Source organism: Ovis canadensis, chromosome 4 (genome assembly GCF_042477335.2).
Source record: "Ovis canadensis isolate MfBH-ARS-UI-01 breed Bighorn chromosome 4, ARS-UI_OviCan_v2, whole genome shotgun sequence".
Classification (NCBI taxonomy): Eukaryota; Metazoa; Chordata; class Mammalia; order Artiodactyla; family Bovidae; genus Ovis; species Ovis canadensis.
The window spans coordinates 81771732-81785638 of NC_091248.1; the positions used below are offsets into that span (position 1 = coordinate 81771732).

The 13907-nt window shown below is 44.6% G+C and overlaps 1 protein-coding gene across 2 annotated transcripts in view; it reads right to left on the reverse strand.

Annotated features, from left to right (window-relative positions):
• Positions 1–13907, reverse strand: part of CHN2 (chimerin 2) — a 339845-nt gene that overhangs the window by 259587 nt on the left and 66351 nt on the right. The window contains exon 1 of one of the 2 annotated variants that reach the window (XM_069588099.1): positions 2726–2777. The exons of the other annotated variant lie outside the window; for it this stretch is intronic. Coding sequence (XP_069444200.1) covers positions 2726–2774 — 49 coding nt within the window. The 5' untranslated portion in view covers positions 2775–2777. Of the gene's footprint in view, positions 1–2725; positions 2778–13907 lie in introns of those variants that run through there. 2 annotated transcript variants of the gene reach the window in all.

The following is a 13907-nucleotide window of genomic DNA, read 5'->3' on the forward strand; positions in this document are numbered from 1 at the left end:
ACTGAAGGGTACGGGGGTGCCTGGGGTGGCGGGGGAAGATACCACACCACAGATAGATACCTGACCCACAGAAGAAAAATAAATTCTAATCTCACTGGTGATGGGTAGAATCTACTAAGGAACTGCCTGACTTGATTAAGCACTGGCAAGCTGTGGCTCATGGGCCAATTCCGGCCAGCCACCTGTTTTTGTAAATAAAGTTTTACTGGAACACAGCCACGTTCATTTGCTCATGCATTGTCCATCGCTGTTTTTGCTCCATGAAGGCAGGATTGAGTAGTTGTGACATGGACCATATGGCCCTGCAAGGCCTAAAATACGTGCAAGCTGGTCCTCTGAAGAAAAAGTTTGCCAACTTTTGGTTCAGAAAATGCCCAGGATATCCCTCAGACCAACCGAAATCAGAATCTCGGGTGGCAAGAGCCAGGCATGAGTACTTTTTAAAGCTTCCCGGGTGACTTCACTGTGCAACCAGGGTTGCAAATCACTGGTCCTGCCTAATGAAGCAACTCTGAGAAGCAGCTGAACTCAGGATAGGATTCCACCTCAGTGGAATAAGTCACAGGGAAGGATGGTTTAGAGCTTGAGCTTTAGGGAAAAGAGGACTAATCTGCATCCTCACTCTGCCACTTATCAGCTATCTAACCTAGACAGCTCAACCCTTCAATGCCTCAGTTTCTCCATCTGTAAAATGGGCATAATAACAACACCTACCTCACAGAGTGACTGAGAAGATTCAAGGGGAGAATACCTATAGAGTTTTCAGTAATGAGCCTGGCAGGTGACGTGATAAAAGGAAGCTAAATAGAGATGGGCGAGAGCTGGGCTGAGAGATTGACTCCAACTGGAGTCAGTCTGGAGAAATTCTCAAGGCTGTCACAGGTGGTGCCACAAGAGAGAGGCTCATGTTGGAAGCTGAGTAGCATCTTGAAGATGCTACTGGGAAGGCCATGGGCATGTGCAGTGACCCAGCCTGCACTGAGGGGCATGGTCCAGGAGAGCCTGAGAGACACCATGGCTAAATTCTGCCCACGTCTCCTCCACTCCTGGCGCACCCCATTTTGGGTCCTGGCTCACATTTTGGATGCTAACAGAATCTCCCTGGAAGACTCTGGTAGCTGCTGGTGAAAGCTTTTTTAGAGACCTCAAATACCAAAACCTGAAACCTGCTGCTGGGACTGCACACTGGGCTGTGGGAGGCACCTGACACTTGCAGTGCCAACTCCTGCTTCCTGCCCACCTTTGCCCTGCCTCCATGCCAGTCTGGTTTCAAAACAGTCTGCCGTACTCTGCCAAACTCATATGCAGGGAACACGAGGAGGACTCAGGCCTGCTATGCACAGAAGGCTTCTCTTTTGGGCAGACTATCAGCTTCCTAAAGATATTCCAACAATATGTGTCCTTGACCATTAAATTCATAAGGAAAAGGCATGCATACTGCAAAATTCCTGGGGCTGCTTGCTCAGCTAATGACCTACAATGAGTCAGGAGAGTGATTCCTGCATTTCACAGACAGGCCTGGGTCTTGTTCAGAGTTAGTAACCTCTCCCATCTGGTGTAAAGATGAGAGGTTCCTCAAAGGCATGTCCAGATTCCGTGGGAGCCCTGGCAAGGTTTGGAGACCCATCAACTCAGGAAACAGTAAACCATGACCTTCATCAGCTGAGCCAGGGGCATGACTGTTTGCAATCAGCCATCTCTTTCTGCATATTGGTTTAAAGCCTGGGGTAGAACAAGGTCAAGCTTCGTGGGCCAGTTTCAGAAAAGCCTGACCAATACTATCCTGAATGTAATACCTGTGTAAGGAAGGGTGAAAATGTTACTCGCTCAGTTGTGTCCAGCTCTTTGTAACCCCATGGACTGTGGCCCACCAAGCTCCTCTGCCCATGGGATTCTCCAGGCAAGAATACTGGAGTGTGTTGCCATTCCATTCTCTAGGGGATCTTCCTGACCCAAGGATCAAACTTGGGTCTCCTGCATTGCAGGCAGATTCTTTACTGTGAGCCACCAGGGAAGCCCTGTAAGGGAGGGTAGCTTAATACCATTCCAGGCCCCTATCTACGGGGCCTGTCAAAAAAATAGGCATCATATATGATGATCTAAAATAGCTGGGGGTCAAGCCACGATTAAGGGACAACCCCTCAATACAACTAGAAAATCCAAGAACTAGCCAGTGAGAAGATCTAATTATAATGGTAACAATGATATGAATGGCTTCTTCCATTTATTTGGGGCTAAGTGCCTGGTGATTTATTTATTTATATGCAATCTCTTATTTATTCTTTACAATCATCCTATGAAGACTAGGAGAATTAAAAAAAAATTTTTTTCAAATACTTTTAATTAATTTATTTATGTTGGCTGTGCCGGGTCTTCATTGCTACGTGGGCTTTCTCTAGTTGCAGTGAGCTGGGGATACTCTAGTTGTGACGCATGGGTTTATCATAGGGATGGCCTCTCTTGAGGAGCAGCACCACTCAGCAGCCGTGGCGGACGGGTTCAGTTGCTCCGTGGCAGGAGGGATCTTCCCATGCACCCAGGCTTTCCAGGCTCTCAGGATCCCTTCAGAACCTGCCTGCGGATTTCTGTTTCAGGTTTCTCCCTGTACTCTCCCACTTGGCTGCTCCTTGGAGAGTTCTTAGAGACTTGCATCTGATCTTCCCTCATCCAAAGGATGGATTCTTGGCTCCACCCCTGGGTTATGTCTGGTCAATGATTTACTCACCTAAGCAGCAGCCAGCTCCTCTCCCCAAATAGTTCTGATAAAGCATCATATCTTTCATCTAAAGAGGACAAAAGACCTAATTCACCTTCAGAACACAACACTAGTCCACTGAGCTCAAACTCGGATGTGTCCCCGTGCACCTCCTGGACACCTGACCCCACTCCTGCACTGCCTAAGGGTGCTGACTAGGGACCCCACCTGCCTGGGATCTTCAGTGGCCCTGGGTAAACTAGCAACTCCACTTTTCTCATCTGCAACCCTAGAGTAATAACAACACCTCTTTCAAGGGGCCATGGTGAGAAGTGAGACAATATATGATATGTACTTAGCTCAGTGCTGGCACAAGATAAATACAACTGTTATTACCAGTTGTGATTATATTGCTGTTTCTCTTCTGGGTGTTACTATATATTCACTTCATCAAAATTAACTGCCCTACTCTTTCAAAACAGTACAGAAAATCACATGTCACTCCTCCAGGACTGGAGTCTTATTCATGGAAAAACACCCAGGTTCAACAACTGTTCTATTAACTTGGCCCCCAAGAAGAGTGCATTACTTTTTATGGCACTTGACAGCTTTGCCAAGATTGGATCATATATTCTCTAAGCTAATCCCCATACCAACCCAATTCTGCAGATGAGAAAACTGAGTTTCAGAGATATCAAATAATAATAATAGTAATAAGATGATGATGCCCCAGTGGCTCATTGGTAAAGGATATGCCTGCAGTGCAGGAGACTCAGTAGATGTGGGTTCGATCCCTGGGTTGGGAAGATCCCCTGGAGGAAGAAATGGCAACCCACCCCAGTATTCTTGCCTGGAGAATCCCATGGACAGAGGAGCCTGGGGGGCTACGGTCTATAGGGTCGCAGTCAGACATGACTGAACAGCTGAGCACACACACACAATGATAACGACTAACATTTATCCAGTGCTTCCTATCTTTATACACTGTTTTAAGAAGCATCTAGGTATACAATCTTCCAATTTTCAAAATCACATTATGAAATAGGTGTTATTGCTATACCCATTTTACAGATGGGGAAACTGAGATACCGAGATTAAGGAATCCCCTAATGTGACAAAGATCTCAGAGATCATGGGAACTGGGTCAGTTCAATTCCCTAGTGGTGCCTGAGTTCACAGCAAGGTTTGGTAGAGAACACAGAGAGACAAGACCCATGAGCCTCTGCTACAGTGACACTGTCCCTCCCCCGTACCTCCCTCCCTTCCATACACACTGCACACACTCATACATACACACACACACTTCTGCCCTTCGCACTGCATGATCTCCAACTCTCCTTCTCACTACACAACTCTGTGATTGCAACCAAGTCCACAGAGACCATCCTGCTGCCAGTTTTGGAGAGGCCAGAGCACTGATGCGTGTAGTTTTCCCAAAGGAGAGAGAATGGAGCTGAACATTCTCCTAGCCACATTAGGAATGATGTTCCCGCTTTAGAAAAACATAACAATGTGTCTTGTTTTGTCTTTTAACAGCCTTTCTTTGATCTGCAGGTTAGTTGCAGACTGGCTATGTCCACTGCCCTTCCATGGTGGGCCACGTCTGGGTTTGAGCAAAGCAAGATCCGAGTCCTTATAAATCATCACTTTCCATCCATGCTCATGTTGCTGGTGTCACAGCTCTGTCACTGTCTTGATTAGCACAGGGAAAAGGGAGTCACAATTAAGTGAGATAAATCTGTGCTGCCCAGGAAACACCAGATGAGTCGGTAAACTGCCCGGTTATTGGTCACTTGGAAAGCAGATTTCAGTTGCCCCAGGGCCCTGAAACACAAAGCTCAGAGAGGCTGTGGAGCAGCTGCTTCTCTTACAAAGCTTGCAGTAACTGTAAAGAGGAAAAATGTGTTGCCCAGACTAAGGGGGCTCATGCATTTGAGGTTCTCATTTTGAAAAGTGTGGAAGAGAGACTGTTTCATACTCTGGATTATCTTTTTTGCCAGTCAATGAGCAACTGAGCCAGACTGCCCAATGGGACATTCACCGTCAATCTTATCCTAGCTTGTCTCTGGGATGCTTTGTGGAATGTTCACAGACACTGTTCAAATGACAAAAGCTTGAAAGCGAATTATCCGCTTGGCTCACCATTATCCACTTTCTGCTAATGCAGAAATGTCATCATGCAAGACGGCCACATGCTAAACACAGAGGGAGGTGTGCTTCTGGGGGCTGGTGCCTAGGGAAGTGGTTCTCAAGGGATGGGCTGGGGAACCCTTGGATATCCTTAAGACCTGGGATCTGAGAGGTCAAAACGACTTTCATAAAAGCACCAAGACATTATTTGCCTTGTTCACTCTCATGCTTTCTCAAGTGTACAGTGGGTTTTCCAGAAGATACATGACATGGAATATGGCGTTGGATCGGACGTATGAGCAAGTAAGAGAATCCCAACAATATCCCACTAGCCCAGACACTACAGAGATTCGCAGCAAAGTAAAACAATGATATTATTCTCACTGATTATTTTCAGAAAAAATGTATATTTAAGGATAAAAAATAATTTATGTTAACATACATCTGGCACATTGTTCGAAATAAATAGACAAATTATTTTGTACATTTCTCAAGTTTTCATTTTGAGTATGGTGAATATTGATTGCTATAGTCCACAAAGTGTTTGGGCCCCTCAGTTTTTGAAAGAATGACAAGATTCTGAGCCCCAAAAGCTGGAGAACCACTGCTTAGGATCACTGATCCGATCATTTTTCCCCTTGGGGGAAGCAGTCCTTCCCTCTCTGCTCAGCAGTCAAGCATCTGTCTCTGGCTCAGACTCCCCGCTTTCTGGGGTCTTGGGTGCAGGTTGTCTCCCTCCTAGCCTCATTACCTGCCTTGCCCCCAAATCCTTACCGTTGACTTGTCTTTCTTCTGCCTACGACACGGGTCTGGGGAGGTCCCAGTTGTTCATCCTCCCTGGCAAGCCTCTGAGCTCTCAATCAGGTGGTGTCCACAAGCATATGAGGACTGTCGCTTCTGCCTGGGCTGTCAACCCACAAAAGCCAGAAGGGGGCAGGGGAGACAGGTGCACCTCTATGGTTGACAGTGGGAGGGAGCTGCATCTAGACCCGGGAGGTCGGGATGTTGAGCCTGGACTGCAGAGACTGGGAGGGAGCCCCAGGCCTGTGGTGAGGGGCAGCCAGTACCATACAGATCAAGGGCCCCCTCTATACGTGAAAAACCGTATGACTGATGCCAAAGCCACAGGCAGGGCCATGTTCTCTGCAGGTTCCAGGGACCTCAAAAGCCCTATCTCTCTCTCTCTCCTGCAAATCACAGTAAAATACTCACTTCAGTTAAATCCACCTAAAAACAATCCCTGACCTGGTGTAAAGTACTGGTGGGAGAAGTGCAAAGATTCTTAAGAAATGCTCCATCCCTGCCCTCCAGGAGCAGGACAAATCTGTGGCGGAGATTCAGATCAGCAGCAAAAGGATCAGACTTGAGTTTTTAACTCATGTCTCATATCTTGCCTGTTTACTAGACACTGCACATGGAGAAAAAGCAAAGCCACTAGAGAAAATGGAGAAATAGAAGCCCTAAATAATTCACAAGACTGGATAATCAACATCTGAAATACAAGAACTGATTCTGCAGAAGAAACCACTCTCTCTTTCCTTTTTCTACATGTTATTTCCTAACTTTAAATTCAATTGTTGGCCTGGACAGAAAGACACTGACTTCTGACCAAACCGAAAACTCTCCTGTCTGACCTGGTTATCCTCAGGTCCCCAGGCAGGATTCACCCATGAAGCTCTTTGGAGGCATGCAGCTAGAGAGCCTCCCAGCCAGATGGGCATCTTAGAAATGGAAGGGAACTTGGAACATTCTAAAATTGCAAAACGCTTCATCTTTAAAGCAGGCTCTAGAATCACTAAGTTCTATGTTACAATGGGCAACCTAATCATTAACTGCTTACTTAACATGGCCAGAAGCAAACAGCCAGAGGACTTTCACTAATGCAGACAACAGCCAGCTCCTTGAACTTGTCTGTCTGCTGTCAGCATCAAAGGTAAAGTCCTGCAAAGTCCTCCACTGGATTCCCGAAGAACAAGAAGATGACTGAAAGGAGTGTTGTTCGCAAAAGGATTTTATCAAGCCATTTTTCATCTTAATCGCCCTTTTTATTCCACCTCCTCTTGCCTCTTCCTCCTCCCTCCCCACAACTGTAATCATTTCTCATTCAGCAAAGTTTTGAAATCCTGGGTACTGTCTTACTTTAAGCATCTTCTAATCTTTTGTGAAGATTATCAAGATCATGTACTTTCAAATCTCCTGCTCTCTGAACATCAAAAGCCCATTAACTAATTAATTATATGCTTTCATGGATTATCTGCATGTAAACTATTAGAAAATCACGATTCCTATTACACACATAAAATTCCATCTTTTTGTCTCCATCATACATTCTCTCTCTCCCTCCCTCCTCTACCTCTACTCTCTACTCTCTGCTCTCTTCTTTCTCTCTGTCACTGTCTCTTTCTTCTTCTCCCTCCCTCTTCCTCTCTCCCTCTCTCTCAGCTTAGTAACCACAATTACACCCCGTGCTTTCTGTCCTTATGATGCATTCAAACATTCAAAAGGTGATTTGACTATTGATAAAAGTTTTAATCATCTTAAAAGTGTCAAGATTGCAAACAAAGAATGTAACTTCTTCACTTATTAAACAGATTAAAAGGAAGTCCATGGGCTTGTCTAGTGGAGGAGGATGGATCCAGAACCCAGTCTTATGTGAACTGAAGGAATGGGTACTAATCAGCAAGGTTATCATGAGGATTAAATAAAACAAGGCCTGTAAAGTACCTAGCTCAATGCCTGGCATGAAAAATTGCTTAGCAAATGATAGCTATTATTATTATCAGGAAGCCTTTACAATGGAGGCCGTCATTCAGAAAAGGAAGAAAATTAGAAAGGCAGAGATCTCGCCTATCAGATTATGCTTCTTAATCCATCTGTGCATTCTATTTCACTTGGTTTGACAGGGGACAGAGCATTGACATTAACTCCCCTGATCCCCAGAATGAGCCTGTGAAGCTAACGTAGGATTATCCTGTTTGGTAAACCAGGACCTGATGGCCCCCACTCCAGTATCCTTGCCTGGGAAACCCCGCTGACAGAGGAGCCTGGCGGGCTACAGTCCACGGGGTCGCAAAAGAGTCAGACACGACTGAGTGACTAAACAGCAACAACTCATCTTAAGAACTGGTCTCTGAATAATTTAAGACCAAAATGCTGAAGTCAATGCAATAACAAGCTAACCCTAGCTGAGTGAATCAAGATGTTTTCTCCTATATACCAGGCAAAAGTTACAGGCTGTCTTCCCTTCCAGGAGCAGTGCATCCTGCTTTGGGGGGTGGGGTCCCTGCAGATGGCTGGGAGTGGGGAAGGGGGAGCCAGGCCATGTGCAGGGACTTGAATCCCAGAAGCCCAGCTGCTGTGCTGCCTTCTGTGGCCCCACCGCCAATTTAGCACAAAAGATTACAGGCTGGCAGCTGTCAATTAGCCAAGCCAGATCAACTCCCCATTGGCATTCCACATCTGGAAGAGCCTTCCTTGGGATTCGTACAGAGGCATCCGTGCATTCTCATGTCTATTATTAGCTTCAAAGCTACCTAGAGGTAGGGTAGCATTTTCTAAATGCAAAGACTGAGAAGTAGAAAATGCATGGCATAGTTAGTAATTTTTATTTGGAAAAACATACCCTGTAGCTAATGTTGGTACACAGGGAAAAACTATTTTTTAAATGGTATGAAATACAAACGACATGAAAAATATCACCCAAAATGATTAACACACAATGAAATAATATTTCCTATGTTATCTAAGATAGGTGACACTTTTGAGCTGATTGCATACACTAAATATGGTAATTGGTTTTCCAAACCTTAATTCCAGAGTTTTAATGAACTAAATAAAATAAAGAAGATGCTCAAAAGGATTTCTGTCTCATAAAATGTATAGGAGAAAAAGGCTGGGTACAGAGAAAACAAAGGTTTCTCTACACAATATTCACCCTTCAATGGAAAAGAACCTTCCAAGGCACAAATCATTGACTTGGGCTGCTTTTCTATTTGCCCTGCCTACCTGGGGTCCTTGCTATAAAATCTGATTACTATTATCAGCAAGAAGCTGATTTGACTGCCCTGCTTCAAAGAAAGTCATCCAAATTACAGATAAGCCAAAATACAAGCAGTGTGGTCCTGGCACACATCGACAGAATGCTCTGAAGCTCCTTCTTGCCCTGTGGCATGGTGAGGATCCTGTGATCTGACTCAGCTTAAACTGCTTTGGGCTTCCCGGGTGGCGCTAGTGGTTGGGAACTCACCTGCCAGTGCAGAAGATGTAAGAGACATGGGTTTGATCCCTGGGTCAGGAAGATCCCCTGGAGGAGGGCATGGCCATCCACTCCAGTATTCTTGTCTGGAGAATCCTTGGACAAAGGAGCCTGGCGGGCTACGGTCCATAGGGTAGCAAAGAGTTTGACATGGCTGAAGTGACTTAGCACGTGCACAGACTGCTTATGCAGGTGACGAATACCAGGTTCCCAGAACAGGGACACACTGACATCCCCAAGTCATGGAGAACTAGAGGAAATTCAAAGGGGAACCAGGGTTTTGTTCTGGGTGTTAGAATCCACATCCCTGGGGAAAGGTTGCTTGCTTTTAGTATCCTTTTATAAACCATTGAGAGACACGCATTTACTGCCTAATATACCAAAGATTTGGGGATACAGGGAAATGTATCCTGATGACATCCAGGGAGAACTGCAAGTGAGGGCAGAAGGCACTTGGTGAGAAATGCTGAGTGAGCACAAAAGTTTCAAGCTCCCCTGGAGCTGAGGGGCGAGTGGGCCGAGAGACAAGCGGGAAAGCATCAAAGGGAGAGGAAGGACTTGAATATCGAGCGCTTCCATTAAGAGATGGGCAGGACTTAGAACAGAAAATGACTTCAGCTTCTCATTTCAGAAAGACAGAAGGGCCACTACAGTCAGCCTGCTGTTTTTTCCACTCTGATCATTGAGGTCTAGGCTGGATTTGAAGAATGTCACGGTTGAGAGAAATGCGGGCTTACTGAAGGGGATCTGGTTCTTGGTGGTGGTGTGGTCAGCAGTTTGGATAGGAAGGGATGAGAGGAAGAGGAAGGAAGCACAGTGCTCAAAACCAACTTGTCATTCATACAGAAGATGTGCTCGAGTGGAAAGAATCGGGCTTAAAATCCTGCTTCACTCTTCCTGACTTGGTAACTCTGGGTAAGTTACAGTCCTCCCCAAACCTTACTTCTCTCAACTGTAAAATGGGGTAAATGCTTGCCATGAAGGCGCTCATTAGCACTAAAGAATGCCTTTAAAACTTGGAGCACAATTATCTTGTACACAAATAGGCAATAAATACTAGATCCCACCTGACTCAACTCATATCGTCTTGCCCCACAATGGAATAACAGATGACTGGGATCACTGGTCATGGATTTTTCCATAAAATGCATAGTTTCAGAACTCTTGCCTTGTTGGTCCCTCTGATAGACAATTAGGTCAATCTGTGATTTAGCAAATATATTCTTTCGATGTGAAAGTTAATAATATTGCCTGTTTAGTATCTTATTGGATCACCTATTCTTTAGATATTCTTAATGTGGGGGAGGGCTTAAAGAATAGAGAGGAGAGGAGAGAGAAGTTAGGGAAAATGGAAATATTTAATGAGTCCCCCTTCTAGTGAGTGCTCAGTGGGATAGCCCTATCAGCGGCCCAGTTTCCTAGGAAACTCTGCTTGGAGATCTCAGGGTGTAAGTGTATCAGCAGTTTACTTTGTAGAAGACAAACACATCTTCACTGTCTTTTGGGCAATATGTCACACAGCCAATGGTATGTGTAATACCTAAATCAGGCCTTTTTGAGATGATACTTCATTCATGTGGCAGTCACAGTTTTACTATTTGAAACAGACTTCATGAGTTGACTCAAAACTTAAGCCTTTTTGAACCCTCCTACACTGTTGGTGGGAATGTAAATTGGTACCGCCACCATGGAAGACAGGTCTGGAGGTTCCTTAAAAAGCTAAAATTAAAGTTACTATATGATTCAGTAATCCCTCTCCTGGGAATATATCTAGAGAAGACAAAATCTAATTTAAAAAGATACATGTACCCCAATGTTCACAGCACTACTATTTACAAAAGCCAAGACAGGGGAGCAAACTAAACGTCCATTGACAGATGAATGGATAAAGAAGATGAAGAACATTATGCAATGAAATATTACTCAGCCATAAAAAAGAATGAAACATTATTATTTGCAGCAACATGGATGGACCTAGAGATTATCATACTAAGTGAAATATCAAGACACAGAAAGACAACTATATGATATCACTTTTATGTGGAATCTACAAAAAATAATACATATTAACCTTTTTGCAAAACAGAAGCAACATAGAAAATGAATTATGATTACCAAAGGGGAAAGGGGCGGAGGAGGGACAAATTTCAAGCATGGAGTTAATGCATACACAGCTACTCTACAGAAATAGATGGGCAACAAGATTTACTATATAGCACATATTCGTTGTTGTTTTTCTGTCGTGTTTAGTCATGTTCAACCCTTTGTGACCCCATGGACTGCAGCCTACCAGACTCCTCAGTCCATTGGATTTCCCAGGGAAGAATACTGGAATGGGTTGCCATTTCCTTTTCCAGGGGATCTTCCCAACCCAAGGATTGAGCTCACATCTCCTGGGTCTCCTGCATTGACAGGTGGATTCTAACAAAAAAGAACCCAAATCTGTATACCTGAAACTAACACACTATTGCAAATCAACTATAGTTTAATACAAAAAAATTGTTTAAGTCATTTTCTTCTCATTACATTCATCCACCCCAGTAAAGAGTATCCTCTGTCCTAACCTCATTGGGATCAAAATTCTCTATTCCTCAGCCATAACTCATTGCCCAGGCTGCAGGATTCTCCTCCCTGAACGCAAGAGGGAGATGAAGTGTCTCTCAGACCCAGAGACAGGAGTCTCCTTGTCTCATTTCTCCCATGAAGCCTCCTCTCAACTCCAGTAAAGTTCTTTGGACTCAGGGTGACAAGGAAGGTATCTCAAACCTAATCAGAGAAGATTTTTATTTAATCATTTCATCTTTGCTCTAGGAGTCCCGACTGCCGACCTGCATATCTTAAGCAGTTTACAAAGCTCTGTTAGGTAATTAATAACTTGGAAGCCAGGATCCTTAAGGTGGCAGAGGTAAAAACTCAGAACAGACCATGGTTTCAAGAGGATTCAGGGCAGTGAGTTTGGTCCGAAGAGCATATGAAAGCTATGCCCTCTTCTTGGCATCAGGCTGTACCTTGTGCTGGCTGTTTCCTCTTCCCAGGATGAAAATGGGTGGTTTCATAAGCATTGTTTTCATTCTTCCCTTGTGTCCTAGCCCTTCACAACTTTTCTCTTTTCATTTTTTTGTTCTCTTTTGCCAAACTGGAATCTCTATTAGTTTCTGAGATACATTTTTTTTGTAACAGCAATACTGTTTTGCAAATCTTTTCATCATGTCTTGACTTAGAGTCCATACTTAATAAACTTTCTCTCAAAGCATCACTGGATGAAAAGGGGAACAACCAATTTATGACTGAAACACTAAGACTCAAAATGAACAGAATAAACACTAACATGTTCTGTGAATGTAAGGCTGGAAGGAAACCCAGGGCCCTAAAGCAGAGCAGCTCTCAAGGAACGACAGTAAGGAAGCCAGGTGGGAGAATGAGTGCCCAGATAAGCAGGGAGACTCCACGGTCGGAGCCCTCAAGAAACCTGAAGCTCAGTAAATAAATGAATGTTCTGTGGAGTTGGGAGAAGTTGAAGACATAGGGGCTGCATCAAGGACTATGCAGGTAAAATATATAGTTGTGACACCTATTAGGAAAAGGGTCGGGGTACAAAGAGCTGGGATTAGGGGAGGGTCTTCGAGGTTCTCAAAAGAAAGTCTGTTTCAAGGTATTTTTTGTGACTCTCTCCAGTGATGTATAGTCAACACACAGGAAATGTTTGCTGAATTGGAAACTCCTAAAACTCAGTGTGATGGGACATAATAAAAGCTCTGGACTCCATCCTAAATATTTATGTGTATTATCTCATTAAATTCTATGGAAAATGAAAGTTGCTCAGTCATGTCCAACTCTTTGCCACCCCATGGACTATACAGTCCATGGAATTCTCCAGGCCAGAATACTGGAGTGGATAGCCTTTCCCTCCTCCAGGGACTCCTCCCAACCCAGGGATCCAACCCAGGTCTCCTGCATTGCAGGCAGCTTCTTTACCATCTGAGCCACCAGGGAAGCCCAGGAATATTGGAGTGGGTAGCCTAACCCTTCTCCAGTGGATCTTTCCGACTCAGGAGTTGAAATTCTATGAGGTTGGGGCCAATATGACAGGTGGAGAAACAGGCATAATCAGTTAAATTAACTTCACACTAATAACTGATGGTGGGGTTTGGATTAAGTCCCAGGTATTGGGACTTCCTGGTGGTCCAGTGGTTAAGAATCCACCGGACGATGCACGGGACATGGTTTGGGCCCTGGACTAGGAAGATCCCATGTCTCGGTGCAACTAAAGCCGCATGCCACAGCTGCTGAGCCTGTGCTCTAGAGCCTGCGAACCACAACTAGCGAAGCTCGAGCATCCCTGGAGCCCGTACTCCACAACAAGGGAAGCCACTGTGATGAGAAGCCCTCGCGGCAATGAAGACCCAGTTCAGCCAAAAACACGTAAACATTTTTTACGGCATTTTAAAGAAAACCCAGATATTCTGGCTCCAGATTCTGTGAATTCAACTACTACACCACACAAAGCATAGGGAGTAAAGTCCCTCTAGGTAATTTCTTGATCATTTTTTAACAATATATCAACCTCAGCTGAAAGTATATCGTCAGGAATCATGCTGGTCCTTACATTACAAGTGGTTTTTTAATCAAATATGTAATTTTAATTTTGTGTCTAAGTAATAAACACTCAAGGAGGAAAAATAAAGTTATGGTCTGTGTTGTGCTTAGTCACTCAGTCATTCCCAACTCTTTGTAACCGCATGGACTGTAGCCCGCCAAGCTCCTCTGTCCACAGGGACTCTCCAGGCAAGAATACTGGAGTGCGTTGCCATGTTCTCCTCCAGGGGA